Below are 15,944 nucleotides of genomic sequence, written 5' to 3' on the forward strand. Positions count from 1 at the left end.
CTTTAAAAATTGTTAACAGATTCATTTATAAGGGGGAATAGGTGGTCATGGCTCAGTGGCAGCTCATGTTCTCATACATAATAAGTCTAGTTAATTTGAAACATACTCGCAAATACCATGCCAAGAATAATTTACTAGGGCTATGTGTACAGTACTAGCAACCCATTATTATTTCAGAGACGATCTAGTGAAAGGATGAATAAAGAGCAAAGAAAGGTTTGTAACATTCTACTTTTTTTTCCTCTCAATTAAAAAATATGTATTATCTTTAAAAGGAAGACTTTGTTTTTCATTCTTCTATGTTAGAAAAAGTAATTGTGTTTAGAAGGATACGGGGCCAAGTTTTGGTCGCACAAACGTGAACCCAGAGATTCTCAGTGGACAAATGAGAAGAAAGCTGAAAGGAAACCAGGTACACAAAAAAGAAATCTCTTTTCACAGAGAAAATACTGACTACACATTGCACATGTATGCTAATCTACACTACATCATTGAAGATGGCCCTCCTTGCACATGAAATCTCAGTGACAACAGGGAAGCGTCAAAAAACCTGCTTAGGTGACAGTGTATATTCACACAAGCACAGACTAGTGATATTTTTAAGACGACACCCCATCAACTGACTGTGTGACTACTGCTAGATTATTAACTGATGGAAAGCTGATCAGCATCAGCCAGAAGGTTTGCAGATGGAGGTGACACTAGGGAAAATACTGCCAGCTCTGTACTGAGGTAGGAAGGCACAATGAATTCTGCCCTGCCACCAACCAGCATATCTACACTTGCCTTTAGTCACCTCCTGAAGGACAGCGTGGAAATGGTGAGCTACCTTTTTTTTTTTTTTTTTTTTTAAATCCAGAGAGATGATAATTTCAACACAGGGAAGATGAACTTTTTTAAATGTACCAATTCAATCCTGGATGTGTACCAACTTCAAAGACATACCAACATCTCCACTAAAGTGCAAGAGTTTTAGGCTGTTGTCACATGTGCTCTTTGTTCTCAAAGCCTCTCTGTTGAGAACTCTATTGAGAACTGACCCTTTTCCAGTTTTAAAGTGTTTAAACCAAGTCAAACTGTGAAACAATTCTTATTCAAGAAATGAAATGTCTTATAGTCACCGACAATAGATACCACTGCTGGGAAGATAATGGGCATAGTATCAGTTTGCAGACATCAAGAAACTGCCAGTGGGAGGCTTAAGAAGTACAAAATCAGTCCAAATTTGATTTAATTGTGTGAGATCAGACAACACTGGTTTAATACTTGACTTTTTTAGTGCTGGTTTCTCTCAAGAATGCTGAAGATGTTGGCATGTATTTCTTTCGTTCTTTAATGCAAACTTAATTAAAGAAGAGGAATCCTATTTCATTTTGTGATTGAAAGTGCTGTGTAGGCATGATGTACTGCTATGTTAGACCTGATAAAATCAGTATTTTTTTCTCTTACCTAGAGATTCTGCTGTCCATGTTGCATAAAAGCCACCTCCTTGAATTGAGTGATCAGAGTTGAAGATGACAACTAGCTTGTTGGAACCAGACTGAATAGTCCCAGGGGATGTGTTTCCACAATACTTTCCTATGACAGGAGACCCAGGAGAGCCACCATTCAGGACTGTAACAGAGTCCCACTTACAAAGCGAATGATTTTCGACGTGGAAGGCTGTAAAAGCAAGCTGCAACACACAAAAGTGGCATTCAGGAGCTAACACCAGCCACACCAGAGGAGAGGTTAGAGCAGTTCCAGCCAGATCCCATAGCCATTCTAGCATGATTTCTCGGTATGCTCAGAAATCTGACCCTCACTTCACCTCGATCCTTTCCTGCAAGTATTGTTTGGAGCCTTGCCACTGTAAGTAACAGCAACTACTTAGCATGAAGACAGAAATGGAAGAGGAACACACAGGTTCAAAACTGGCATTATTGGGACTTAACCGTATGTTTGAAGCTAAGTATGTGCTTCAAAAGGGTCTTGAATATGCGCAGGTTTCTGGTCATGAAATCTGAAGTTGCACTGTCAAATATAAGTAGCTATGTAAGCAGAAAGCCTTGGATTGTTTTCTTCCTATTATTTTGAGTCAGAATACTTAACAATTGCTAAAAATAATGCTAGTTTCCATTAAATCTGAGAGAAACAGTTGCATGGTTGGTTCCTGTGGCCCCAGATACATCACATAAATAGCCTGGGCTGGGCAGGCAGCTTCTGACCCTGTCTCCCTCCCACACTGATGCTGCTTGTCCTTGGAGTGATATGCACATGGGTGGGATTTCCAGTTTAAAAGACTTAGATTGATGATCCAGTAGATTCCTGGATTTGTTGATGTTGAAATATTAATGTACACTAATGACTGCCTGGCCCTCTTTCCGTAAGATTTTTTTTACCAGTTCTAGGATTGGCATCGTTGTGGAAAAGTTTAGCAAATACATAGTACTTCTTCCTGTAACTTGTGTGTGTATTCATTTCCAAAAGAACTCTGCCTGAGGCAAAGACCAAATACAAATTTAGCTCAAATGGTTTCAGTTCAGAACTCTACCAGTAAAAAAAAACTTGCAGCTTACACTGGAAAAAGTTTGTCTGCCTTCACAGAGGGGGCTGCTACTCGAAGTTCTTTTAAAAGTTCCATCTGATTAAGATTAGTTCTGCTTTAAACAAATTTGTGAAATAAACAGAAATTTTGTGTTCCACTAAAATAATCCTGTATTCCCTGAAGTATCTAGGCAGTGGTCAGAATATCATGCAGTAGAATAATTCGACCTATGGGTCTGTATTTCTAAAAAACACCTTTGTAGTTGTAAATAAGGAAAACATGATAGGGAAATTAGTGAAAGACATTACATATGAAAATCTCCAATGTGTTTTTTATGAAATTGCTTTTCAGATTATTTTTCTTATCTGGACCACAAATATCATTGATTGAACCTGTCTCCAAAGGATCAGTCAAATAATTCAGTAAGTGAAGTTTAGCACTGCTTGGTCATAAAGGTGCTTAAATTGGTGTCTCAGCAGTTTGGCTCAAGAAAGTAGCACCTCAGGCAGCCCATTAACAGTTATTGGGAAATAAAGAGTAGCACCTCACTGATGTAATTTGTACCAGCAATCACATTATCTGCCAGACTAACCATTAAGACATGAAAGTAACTTTCTAGTGGCTTTTAACTTTTCTGCTGATAAAAAAAATTCTATTCTCATGACAGTGAGGATATCCACGCTCATCTAATAACATGAGTTATTTCAGTTTCCTAAACATAGAAAGTCACTATTTAAAGCACAAGTCAGTGCGATGCTTTGAGGTCAAGTTAGACCTTTCAAAAAGCACAATCTGGTTTGGTTGTGTTATGTTTGTTTCCTCCACTTAAGTAAGGCTGATGGGGAGATATTCCATTCCCCCACATTTCTGATTTCCCAAGTTGTCTCAAACCTGTTCCTCAAGACTCAGAGGGTGCTTCTCACACTGCCAGCTGTGCACACAATCATAAAGTTGTGTTACTCACAGTGATGGTTTCGCCTTCAGGGGCTTCCAGCAACCAGGAGCAGCGACTCAGAGCGCTGTAAGGCTCTGGGTAGTTAGGACTTGAGATAACTCCCCTTCCACCTGACTGTACACCCCCACAGGCTGAAGAAAAAAAGTAATATTGCAATACATTTTCAGAACTGAACACTATAATCACATGAGTGAAAGATTATTAAGCTTGTAATAATAGCACTAAAATATATTTAAGTTGGACTGATATAGGTAAGGATGAACAATTTATCTGGGAAAATCCAAGTTTGAAAATCTTTGTCATTGAATACTGAGTAAACATATTCAATGACCTTGAAACTTTGCATTTATTCTGCTACTTCATATAATAAGTCTGTGAAACCTTCACCAGCTGACACTTACAGCTGCCTCTTCTACCTTATCTTACATTTATTTATCTCAGATTCCTAAGCAAACCAGTGCCATTCTTAGACCAACACAATCGAATCAAAAACTTGCTGGTGTGTCTAGATAAGCACCAAGGCTAAATTCAGCTGTGACAGGAAGAATAGTTGTGCTGGCATGTAAATGGCAAAGTTGTGTAATTTGCACTGATACAGCTTTAAGTGGATTTCAAAATGAGTGCAAAGGTTCAAGCAGCAGAATGCATTTCAGCCATGCTAGCACTCTGAAGGCCTATTCAAAGTAAGTCAAACTTGGCTGGTGTTACCTGTTACATCCCTATTCCCAAGAGCAAGCAGCTGTTCTGAGTGTTGCACTGCATTGCAAAAACTCAAATGCGGTTCAGGGAATGGGAACAGTAAGGCAGAAAATAAATCTGAAAGTTCAATTGCTAGCATATGTTTGCTTTAGATGGATATGAACAGTGGCAGGCACTGTGTAACTTCTGAGGACCTCTTTGAGAGCTGATCCCATAGCGTGTATTCTCAGTATCACCAAATGAATGGCAACAACCCTGAGAAGTGCCTCAGTCAGCAAGGGCAACAGTCTGTCAAGTCATTTACCTTCAAACGTGTAATGGGCCAAGAATCCTTTATCTTCTGTGTTTTCATCACTTACAAAGTGTACCCAGATCTGGGGGGCAGCTATGACTAGTGGCACAGATGGTGCTGCCTGACCGCAAAGTCTGGCTATTAGCTCGCCATCAGCATCCCCTGAATAAAGAAAGAAAAAAAAGTACATTTTTTGAATCCTAAAAGAGCTACAATAAAGAATAGCTAGGCAAATATGCATTTCAAATTGTTTTGACTAGAAAACAGAGAAAAGAACATATCACACAATAACTGATGATTTGTTAGGGGTAGAGTGCTGCAGTTCATTGCTGGGATCTAAAACTTAACAAGGAAGTTCTTTCCAAAGCTGTATTAATAATCCTTTTAATATCTTGGTCTCCTTCTCTCCTGTCCCTGCCATCCTGCATACTTCCATTTTGAATGACCCCTCAGACCCAGAACCACAGAAACTGTCCCAAAACTGCAAGTATTTTGGGGCAGAACAGCAGGAAGAGATGGCCTGAGGACCTGATCACATGGAAGACTATTGAGCCTGTTTGACATCCTCATTAATGTCAATTTAACGGGATTTTGAGTTTTCTACCATATAGGGATGTACTCCATCCATGAACAAGCTGTCACTATTGTATTAATAGCAGACATCTCTTTCCTAGCGAGCTCAACAAACTGTTCTCTGTATGGCAAAAAAATGTCAGCATTTGCTCAAATCATTGAAACCTAAAAGGAAAGCACAACACAGGCCACTGCACTTCTGTGACAATGAGTTTGCTCACGTTGGTGTAAGTTCTTATGCATCACACTGGTAGAAGTGCCAGTTTCTGTTTATTACTGATATATTCTCAGCAGAAGGAAAACAAGTGTAATAGTGTTCCTCACAACATCCAGGCAATGCCATTCCAGTTTGCTTCTTTAATAACACCAGACTGCTGGTCTTTAAAAGTCTCCATTCAAAAGCACCTCCTAACTCCATGCAGAGTGGCAGGCTGTTCTTGCAAAGAAGGTAGTAGAGCAAAAGTGAGAAACTTTACACACTCTTCAAAGCACTTTCACAGTTATTCCAAGTAATGTGGCTCAGTTAACTTCATCTTTCTGCCATATATAGTGACACAGCCACCATTTGAACTGCCTTAAAGCGTAGGGATAAAAGGGGACATATAATAGAAATCTATGAATGTAAATTACACAGAGAAATTCTAAAACCTGTCTTGTTAACATGCACTAAAAATGATACTGAGCTATAGAAGCAGAAGACCTTCGTGCTAAATTATGGTTTGGAGAAAAATAGTAGTAACTACTTTAAGCATTAATATGTGAAGTGTAGATTTTCTTTTTTGCACTTCCTACAAGGTGATTAACTGTGTGACCGATGCAACCCAGGTTACTTGGTCTCTGCAGTGTGAAAACTCACACCAGTCACTGCTTTCATGAATGGCCAGCTGGCCAGAGACATAGACTGTTGATAAACAGAAAATGTAAACACAAAGACTGTGCTGTAAAATTTGGTTCAAACTGAAGGGAATGATCTGAAAGACAAAATCAAGTCTTCCACAAAAGCCAAAAGTTAGGAGTATATTTCACTGTACAATATGTTCAGCTGTATTACCATGTGCAGAATACATACACATGCCGGATAATTTAATAACTTCATATAAAACCTTACCCTAAGAAATTTGAAATATTTATCTATTTAGATCAAATATTTCTTATTGAACACAAGAAGTCGATTCTGCTTTTTTTTTTTTCTTTTTTTTTCCTCCATTCAGTACCATGAAGTGTGTTGTATGGGTAACTCAAAAGAATTTTACGCATCTGAGCTTCATTTGGGGCTCTTGGGTAACTTACTGTTGAATTGGACCTTTCCTCAAGTTCATATCTGCTGTGTTGAGAGTCTTAAACAGCACCTGCCTGAGGGTTTCTGCACTATTTGCATCTCAGTGCTCACTAATATTACTTGTCAGCATACACAGATGAATTAGGGCATTCTGCCTTTGACAGGAGACTGGTTGTGAAACTGAAGATCCATCAGCATGGCCAAAATGAACATTACTATTCAGATGACAAAATTGTGTAAAGTAAAACAAGACTGCATTTTTTCCTCTTTCTTTTGTAATTCCCAGAGGCCTGAGGTTCACAGCAGTGAGAGTAGTGGGAACTGATGAGTAATGGACTGGATATATTTTGTTATTTCTTTCTCTGAGTTCTCTTTCTATTATTTCCCAGCTCCAGTGCATACATGGGAGGGAATTGTTAGGCCTCACAGCTATGTGTGCTTTGGCTCTACACAGGACAAATCGATGCTATGCAACCAAGGGCTCTTCTTCAAATGAATGCAAATAAGGATATAACAGATTCCTGCTCTCACCCCCCACCTTTCAGAAACGATTTCCTGGTAAATTAGAACCTGTCTCTCTGGGACTTACAGTTACAGCCTCTCAGCGAAGAAGACAGCTGGAGCTTTTCTACTACACTTGGCATTACCTGAGTGACTTTCATATGACATTTCCAGTTGCTTGTTCTTGTGGATAGCTAAAGATGCTCAAATTTGCAGAGATGTTACTGATGCATTAATCCTGTGATTGTTTTCCTTTTAAATGCTTTAGTCAGTAGTTTGTGATGCAGTCTCATGGGAAATAGGGATTTGCTTTTGAAGAACTGTCTTAAAGAGTGCAAAAGAGAGGTATGAAGAGGGTATGCAGCACAGAGGCTAATAATAATTAAAACATTCTTTACTCCACTCCTGCTGTCCCTGGAGATATTTCAGGAACAGGGAGAGAATGGGCTGTGGACCCAATATATTGTGTTGATGACTCCAGCTTCTCCTTACTTCCATCTTTAAAGGGAGGTGAAGTGAAATTCACATTGTCCCTTGTAAAGAGAGTGTCAGGTGTGTACTGCACCCACCAAAACAATTTATCCCCCTGAGATACCTATCCAGTTTTCCATTTTCTCCTCTGAAAGAAAGGCTGACCAAATTCATGCATCAATTGCTGTGGTAGTGAAATCCCACTCCTGGTCTAGGAGGCAGCATGGAAGGCATGCATGTGAACACTCTCAAATATACAGGTCCTGCAAGAGTCATTGTCTTCAAATATATGAACAAGATTTGGCACACAATTGCACAACCAGGATCTTGACAGGCCTTATCCCTTTTCCTGCTGAACATACAAACCTATTCGTAGCTCTAGGTAGTCGTACTGGCAGTCCTGGTGATGTTCCATGTGGAAATCTTCGAAAGACACATATATGGATGAATTATAGTGGGAGGGGCTTTCAATGGTCCATTCACAATTCAGGTTACTCGTGTAATTTTTGATGCCATCATAACCAGGAGAAGAGAAATTCCCACCTGTATATCCCATCAGGGTTCCCCCACAAACTGCAGAAACAAAATATAATTTATCTTAAAATAGTAATAATTCTTGTATGAAGAGAAATCTTGCCCCTGTTTTTCAGATATGCTCATGTCAGCATGCATATGTGCTGATTAGATCAAAAAATTTTTCGTCTTCTCCTTTTTTTATAATTTACTGCTGCATACAAGGCAATTCTTGCCCAGTGTCCTGGAATTTATTGGCAAGTCTTTAAAAACACATGAGTAAAGCAAAGAACAAGAATTATGCACAGTATCAAATAAAATACTTCAGCAGTGCCATCAATACATCAAAACAGGCATTATTTAACATTTTGATAAAATTCCCCTGCAGCTCCAGTTCAGTATTGCTCAGCCCTACCCATTACCCAATTTTAGGCTCAGGAGAAGATTTTTCTGGAACACACCCTCAAAAGCAGTACACTTTTGCTATAGTAGGATGCTTGGGGGGGGAGTTGGAAAATCAAGTTTGAAAGACTCAAGGCTGTAGTCTGTAGTAGTAAGGCTCCTCCAGCTGCCTCCGCTCTGGAGGCTGAGCTTGCAAAAGTAGGTTAAGCTGCACTTTCTCACAAGCTACAATAAAATAATTACACATACACACACGCACGCACACCCCGAGTAATAAAGAAGCACCTGAATTATTCAGTTTGTCTACAGCACTGTGCCTTTTGGATCTTTTCATGGAATAAGGCCATTTCAGCCCATCTTTTACTCCAGACTAAGTACATAACAATAAATCAGTAGTAATAGTAAAGGACTATGATCCATAACAGAGGTTATTCTTTCGATTTGAAGTTTGACATAACAGGCAGATGAAGTCTGTAACCCCCAGAGACTCCCCATTTTTTCAAGTCCTTTCAAATAATTGAAGATACACATCTACTCCCATCCAGAGACGCAAGAGAGGAAAACGGTATCACAGATTTGTTATCTGTTTAGGTCATTTTTTTGACATGTGCCAGTACTTTAGCTATGAAATGACTCACCAAAGATCAATCACTTAATTCAGAAACATACACTACCTGCATCTTCACTAGATGAATATGAGACACTGAAGCCTCTGGTTGCATGGGACATATCTGTCACCAAGATGACTTTCATTGTGTTTCCAGAGGATTTTACCTCAGTGCCTGGATTTACCTCTCCACACAGTTTGGCCAGCTGGGGAGAGTTTTGTCTGAGGCCATTGTAAACCTGTTGGGTCAAAATAAACTCTTCTGAGATCAAAATACAGTCTTAAGAGCATCTCCTGTATCATTTAACAGTGCTTCGCATCTTTAATACAAGGGTCAGTGGTGTCACGCATAGGAGGTTAGTTCCCAAATCTACTCAAAACCTTGGAACAAACTTCCACTGCCTAGAGTGGATGAGGCTCTGAAGTGAAACAGCAAAAATACCTTGCCTATTTTGGTGAAACACAAACATATTGCCCCTCTGCCTCTTTTTTTTTCTTTTTAAAAACAGGAATTGAAATGGTTTTATTGGAAAAAATACTGTACTTAGCTCAATATTTATATCTTCAATCACTTAATAATGCCAGCTACTGATCATATTCATTCCATTTCAAATGACTGTCTTTGTATTCTTGTTAAAGCCAACATCATCTTTATCAAAATCTTCTCCAACATACTGAGGGCTGGTGGGCATTTTTTATTAATTCAAATATTTCACTTGATGATCCAGAGGTATTTTGCTCAATTTCCTTCATGCAGCCTTTAGCCTAGGACTTAAATTCCTTCTTTCTAATTCTACCTCAGCAGTGCAAGCAAGGCAGAAATATCCCACTGAGATTTGGAATATATTAGGGTGTCGAAGGCACAAAAGCTGGCAAGACAGATCTTCCTTTAAGAGATCATTACTTCATTAATCAATAAAAGCTAGCTCCCCATGGTGTCTAAAGCATCTGCAAAGGAAAACAAGGGAAACATCATCTACAAATCTCGAGGGAAAGCTACTTCACCCCCTTACACTTGTGCATGGGCCAGCATCTGATACTAAAGCCAATTCCCATGTTTGCACTGCTAATCTGAGCAAACGGGAAACTAAACTCGATCTCCCATTCCTGCAATTTCATAGAGGTATCATGTTTCTGAGGCATTTGTACATCTGAACATGTCCAGTTCTGTGTGCCAGGTTTGGTTGGTTGGTTGGTTTGGGTTTTTTTCCCTCTAAATAAGCAAAAATCTAAAATAACCATGATAACCAATATCTATCTTTTTGGAGATGGAGGGTGATAAACAGGTAGAATTTCTTGGGTTTTCCGGATTTCTCTTTCAGAATATGCAAATGCCAACCCAGTAGTAGCTATTTGTTGCAATCTCTGGCTTTCTCTCCCTCTCTCTCTTTTTTTATTTTTTTATTTAATTGGCAACAGTAACAACAGCAGTAACAACCTCCAAAGTCAAGAGACCTGAAACCAACAGATGGACTTTGTGTTCACAGAAAAGAGACATTGAAAGCTTTCAAAAACCCCAGAGCTTTTTTCCATAATCAATAAAGAGCCAATTCCAATGATTTCTTGAAGTCCTCCCCTCTGTCTGGACCACAAAATTTCCATACTCTAAAACAAGCAGATGAGTTTAGACAACATACAAAGCGAACTTTTATTTATCTGTTTACTTCAGATTAAATTATAATTTGTCTTAAAATCAGATGTAGACCTATAACTGACATTTCAGATCTATTACACCCATTAATGCTCCATAAAGGGATTAGGAAGAGCATTTTCTGCCCTCACACCCAATACTCACAGCCACATAATCTAATGAGCACCTCCAGTGTTCTTCCGTTTTCATATCATTAAAGGTGAGAGTCACACGCCGACCTTCTTCCACTGTGATCCTCCATTCACACACTCGGTTATGTGGGTATAGGTTGGGATAGTTGGGTGAAGTAAATGTTCCAACAGGGGCAGTAAAATCCCCACCACATTCTGAAATATCCAAATATTGGGACACTTCTTAAAGTATTGCTTACAGAGTTAGAGCAAAAAATCATTAATAATGCAAGAAAAAGAAATGATGAAAGGTTGATTTGATATGCCTATCCTGTACATATGTTTGTCTGAACAGCAAAGTCCCAGCCAGTCTTTATCACTCATCCATAAATGTAGTTAAATATTAATTGACCATAGCAGCTCCTTTTAGTCTAATTATTAATAATCCCTTCTCTGAAGGGCTCATGTCAGGCTTCAGAAACCTAAGTGACCCACAGACTTTAATGTCAAGTGACACAAGCCTTTCACTGTGGCAGGACTGAGGCATTTTTGTCTTTCACGTGCCTGAGCAGAGCTACAAAGAATGAGCAGGGTCTTGGAGCAGATTATAATGAAGGATGCATTTTTCCTTTGCTGGTTAACAGAGGTAGAGAAAAAGCTTTCAGGGATTTTTATCAACATCTTCTCAGTCCCATTATTTTCTGGTTTTCCTATCTTAGGAATATCAAACTGTGCTCTGAGGAAAAATACTAAAGGTCTTGGGTATAGAGTGCATTTTTCTTCTGAGACTAATGGAATAATTTTATGAGTCTACACTTAAGTTTCCTTTTAAAACACAGAGATATAGTTTAATGGGCTGCAGTGAGAGATTTAGTCCCTTTCCTCACCCTTATGGACTCCTGCAAAATAGTCTAATATGTGTATCCATCTGCATTAAATTTTACCTAAATACATTTTCTCTTTCATGGTTGCTTAACAGGGTCCTGGGAGTGGAATAGCATTCTTTTGTAGTTTGTTTGCCCATCTGTTAATTATTGCAGAAGCAAACAATAAGGAAGCTTTCAGCTGAGCTTTTAAATGAGCTACAAGGAGTTAAGAAGGGTTGGCAGGAGATTTTTCTAGACCACTACTGTAACGACTTTCTTGAAAAGTAGCCGTGTTTTTGGTAGGACAAACATTGCTTGGCATTGCATGGGCACTAAAGAACGTGAAAGAGAAGTGTGAAGCAGGAATAGGTCTATGTCCTTAGCCCTGATCAGAACGGCTCTTCAAAATCATTGTGCTCAGGACAAGAGGCAATGGTCACAAACTGAATCACAGGAAATTCCACCTGAACATATGAAAACACTTTTCACTGTGAGGGTTGCTGAACACTGGAATAGCTTGCAGAGGGGTTTTGGGAGTATCTAGCCCCGGAGATACTCAAAACCCAACTGGCCACAGTCCTGAGCAACTTCCCCTACCTGACCCTGCTGGAGCAGGGGGGTTGGACTACCTCATCTCCAGAGGCCCTTTCCAACCTCAATGGCTCTGCAGTTCTGTGATCCTGCTTTAAAACCACTGGTTAAAACCAATTTGGTTTAGGGAGATTTAAGAATACCACTCACCTCAGAAGGACAGAATAACATAAAGGAAAATCACAGCATTTCTTTACCTTTCCCCTCATCAAGAGGGTTGTGGGAAGGGAATGTTAGGACATCCCTGGACTGACTGCTGGAGAAAAAAAGGTGTGGAAGAATGTGCTTCATCATATGAGATCTGTCACCGATGGCAACATCCATTATAGCAGGAGACTGCTTGCCTCCCAAAACTTTCAGCTCGGTTAAGTAGTGATCAGAAAGCTCTAGTCACACTTCCTCTGGAGTTTAAATTTAAGAGCAAATACACACCACTCCAAGAATAAGTGATCTACAATATATGCTGTAGCAGTGCAGTTATGGTCTGTGGTATATGTTGATTCCTGCAAGTAATTTGCAACCTTAAAAATCCAACCTTCGGTACTGGAATCAAAGCGCAGTCTGAATCCTTGGGCATTGACTGATCCATCAGTGACAAACTTGACATAAGCAAAACTGTCAGAGGTGTCCACAGCATCAGGGAGAGTATTACCACAGTACCTGCCCAACAAATTTCCTGCAAAAAATCACATACAGAAAGACAATTTTCTATCAATACATTATTTATATTTATATTGAAGGATCACTTTGCAATTTAACTGGACAGGCAGGGGTATACTAGTAAAATGAAGTTACTGCTGCGAAACAGAAGGGGGGTTTTGTCTTTGCTTCAGCAAGAAAGGCAGACAGAAGCAAACACTGTACTTTGAAAAGGCTCGCTTTGTACCCAAAAGGAAATCTCTGGTGAGGTTTTGTAGTAATATTAGGGAAGGGAAGACAAATACTGAAATAATTCTCAGACCAGAAGCGTTGTATTCTCGGATCTCCACAAAGTCATTTGTGCACATGGAGGAGTTTTGAATATCCAGGCCTTCTAGTCTGATGGTAAGATAGTGGCCCCTGGGGCCCTGCAGAAACCATTCACATAGCAGGTTGTCTCGATAATGAAGCTCAGGATACCCCATGCTTTCAATGACACCAGTTAGTCCTACCACTGTCCCGCCACAGGGAGCTGCAAAAGAAAGAACATTGGTTGACTCAAGGATGTCAGAGAGATGACCCTTCTCCTAAACAAGACTTAAAGTTATGGCACATCTGACTTGTTCTCTAACTGTGATATGAAAACAGGAATTGCATTCCAGTTAAAAATCTTCCACGTTCTCCTTCTAACTCAATCAGTCCTAGTTTGGTTTGGGGTTTTGTTGTGTTTTTTTTTCTCTGCACACTCCCTCACCATCATAAGCATCCCTTCCTCTCTGTCATATCTCTTGTTAATTTAAATAAACTCACAGGTTCCAAGCTATCAAATACCTTAACTCACAGGTTCAAATATCTACCCACGTCTATATTTACCAGAAAATCTTGGAAAGATGTACCAGATTATTATAAAGAACTTTAGTTTGGTGAATGTGAATCTTATTTTTTTATGACTGACTAAAGTTGACTGCTGATTTGGGCCTACAGCTATGGTTCAGACTCCTCTTTCCTGCCCCTTCCTGTTCACACTCCCTTCCTTGTGATGTCTTGGTACGTAATCACTGCACAATTTGGGAAACAACCAGTTATTCTGAGTTTTCTTTCTCTGAAAACTCATTTCTCTGTGGTACCTGCAAACTTAAGTTTGTAATACTAAGGCTTACAGCAAATAATATTCCTTGGTGGAATTTATTGGATTTTACAGTGTATTGTGTGTTTGCCAGTTACAATCTTTTCATGGCAATAACAGTTGTGTTCATACCATTCACTCTTCTAAGTGATTAGCGCTTTGTTCCAGGATGACTGGCATACAGCTGAGATACTGTAAATCTGTTATGCATAAATATAAATTATGGCTTCATATACTAACAATGTGTTCTTGCAAGTTGCTTCAGTTTTCACATTCAGAAATACAATAGCACGCTATATTGGCTTAAGAGTTTGAGATCTAACACAATCAGCAAAATTCTGTGTAAAGCAATATAGTCCAGTGCTTCACCTCTGAGAAATTATCAGTCCTAGACTTTCCTATATGGGTGATACTAACGTAATAGCTGGTACTTTGTGAAGATTATTAACATTATCAAAACTAAAAAAGTAGCATATTTCTGAATCTGATCTAAGACTATTTTGTATTTAAAACTTCGCTAGTGCTTTCTAATCCTGTTTTTGTAGCTTAAGAGCAAATAATTTTAAAGTATTTCTTTTCCCAGCTGACTAATAATGATTCCCATTGTTCATTCCTTTTTCAGTCCACTGTTGTGCAGCCCCTGTCTAGCAGCATTGTTACTATACATTGATTTACATTTACATAAAGAAGCTCCTAATTTGTTCTCCTCCGGCCAGCTCTTATCAGATCTTTGCATTCCCCTTCAGGATCCTGTTCATGAAAGTGACACTAAGTTTGCATGCTGAAAATCAAATCATGTTACATGGTTTTATCCATGTCAACCTTTTTTCTACTGCCCCTTTGATGATAACCTCCTGTCAAAGACAATTCAGTCATTTTTTTCTACTACTGCAGATCTATGAGCATTTTCCTATTCTTACTTCCATAATTTTCACCTCTTGCTAGGTGCAGAATATGCTTATGTTATATATGAAGATTCTGATGCCTTAGCTCTAACACTAATTGAGAGGCATCTCTGTCAGTCCACCTGATAGGCATGACTTAAGCCCCATTACAAAAGCCTGACACTTGAGACCAAATATTCTCTAAAATCAGAGAAACTGACAAATGGAAGCATTACCAATGGTGTATTTAGCATTGAATCCCACATGTGTGGCACTGCTGTCAGACCTGAACCTCAGGTACATGACAGCTCCTGAGGATCTCTGTGAGCCTGGCATGAAGCCTCCACACAGCTTGGCAATGATGGGGGCAGTGGAGTCAGCGCCGTTGCGTAGCTCTAGGTAACTGGAAGTACAGCTAAAAGAGAATTTTCTGTTTAATGTATAGCAGTAACAGTTTGAAATCTTTTCAGTATGTGCACAAAGCCATGAAGCTGTAGTGAATTAGATCAGTTTCCATGCAATGTGATCAGAACAGAATTAACAAGTCCATAATCCGTGATAGTTACGTAACATTTGAATCAAAAGAGGTGCTAGAAACATTGAGAAAGATTTATCCCAAGGCCAGTCTATGATCAGAGCAGATCGGACAGAGGCAAGTCCTGAGCAGAGGTATGAAAAAGCCCTGATAAAGCAGTTGTGACCATCTTTAATAGGTATTTTTTTGGGCAGCATTCAGATTCAGCAGATATCCCCTATTAAGTCTCATTGGTGACTGCTGAATTAAGGAACAGATATAAGATGAAGGGAATAAAAATTCAAACCTGGGGGCTTACTTAGGTGGGCATAGAAAGAGCCAAAATACCTTAAGTAACAGCTTTGCTTTCAGAATGGTGCAGTGTCCTGGGAAGCCAGAAAGGACACCTTTGGGATTCTGTGTCCTGCACCATTTTTTCTGGACACAATCTCACAGGTGGTGCTCACCTTTGCCATATAGTGAGCCAGCTCTGTATCAATGAAGATACATCAGCTCGAAACTAGGCCTTGTTTTGTGCTTTAGACAGGGAGTGCAAAACATGCAGACCCATTGCAAATCAGCAGACAGGCAATGGAGGAGGGAGACAAATGATTGTGGTGGCAATCCATTGGATTTAAAAGCACCTGAGAGTCAAAATTACTGCAAATCTGAATATGAAAGGACTAGAGGGCACAAATTTTCCGGAAAGCACCTTCCTACCACAGATGCTTCCTCTCTGTCTAT

At 39.5% G+C, this 15,944-nt stretch overlaps 1 protein-coding gene across 1 annotated transcript in view; it reads right to left on the reverse strand.

Annotated features, from left to right (window-relative positions):
- CUBN (cubilin) overlaps positions 1 to 15,944 on the reverse strand; it is a 155,117-nt gene that overhangs the window by 33,564 nt on the left and 105,609 nt on the right. Inside the window, exons 49-57 of the mRNA XM_005228854.4 lie at positions 14,923 to 15,101; positions 12,999 to 13,208; positions 12,573 to 12,713; positions 10,615 to 10,796; positions 8,887 to 9,058; positions 7,664 to 7,870; positions 4,486 to 4,635; positions 3,492 to 3,613; positions 1,450 to 1,675 (exon numbers count right to left, since the gene is read on the reverse strand). Of these exons, the coding sequence (XP_005228911.3) occupies positions 1,450 to 1,675; positions 3,492 to 3,613; positions 4,486 to 4,635; positions 7,664 to 7,870; positions 8,887 to 9,058; positions 10,615 to 10,796; positions 12,573 to 12,713; positions 12,999 to 13,208; positions 14,923 to 15,101 (1,589 nt within the window). The remainder of the gene's footprint in view (positions 1 to 1,449; positions 1,676 to 3,491; positions 3,614 to 4,485; positions 4,636 to 7,663; positions 7,871 to 8,886; positions 9,059 to 10,614; positions 10,797 to 12,572; positions 12,714 to 12,998; positions 13,209 to 14,922; positions 15,102 to 15,944) is intronic.

Source organism: Falco peregrinus, chromosome 5, assembly GCF_023634155.1.
Source record: "Falco peregrinus isolate bFalPer1 chromosome 5, bFalPer1.pri, whole genome shotgun sequence".
NCBI classification, from domain to species: domain Eukaryota; kingdom Metazoa; phylum Chordata; class Aves; order Falconiformes; family Falconidae; genus Falco; species Falco peregrinus.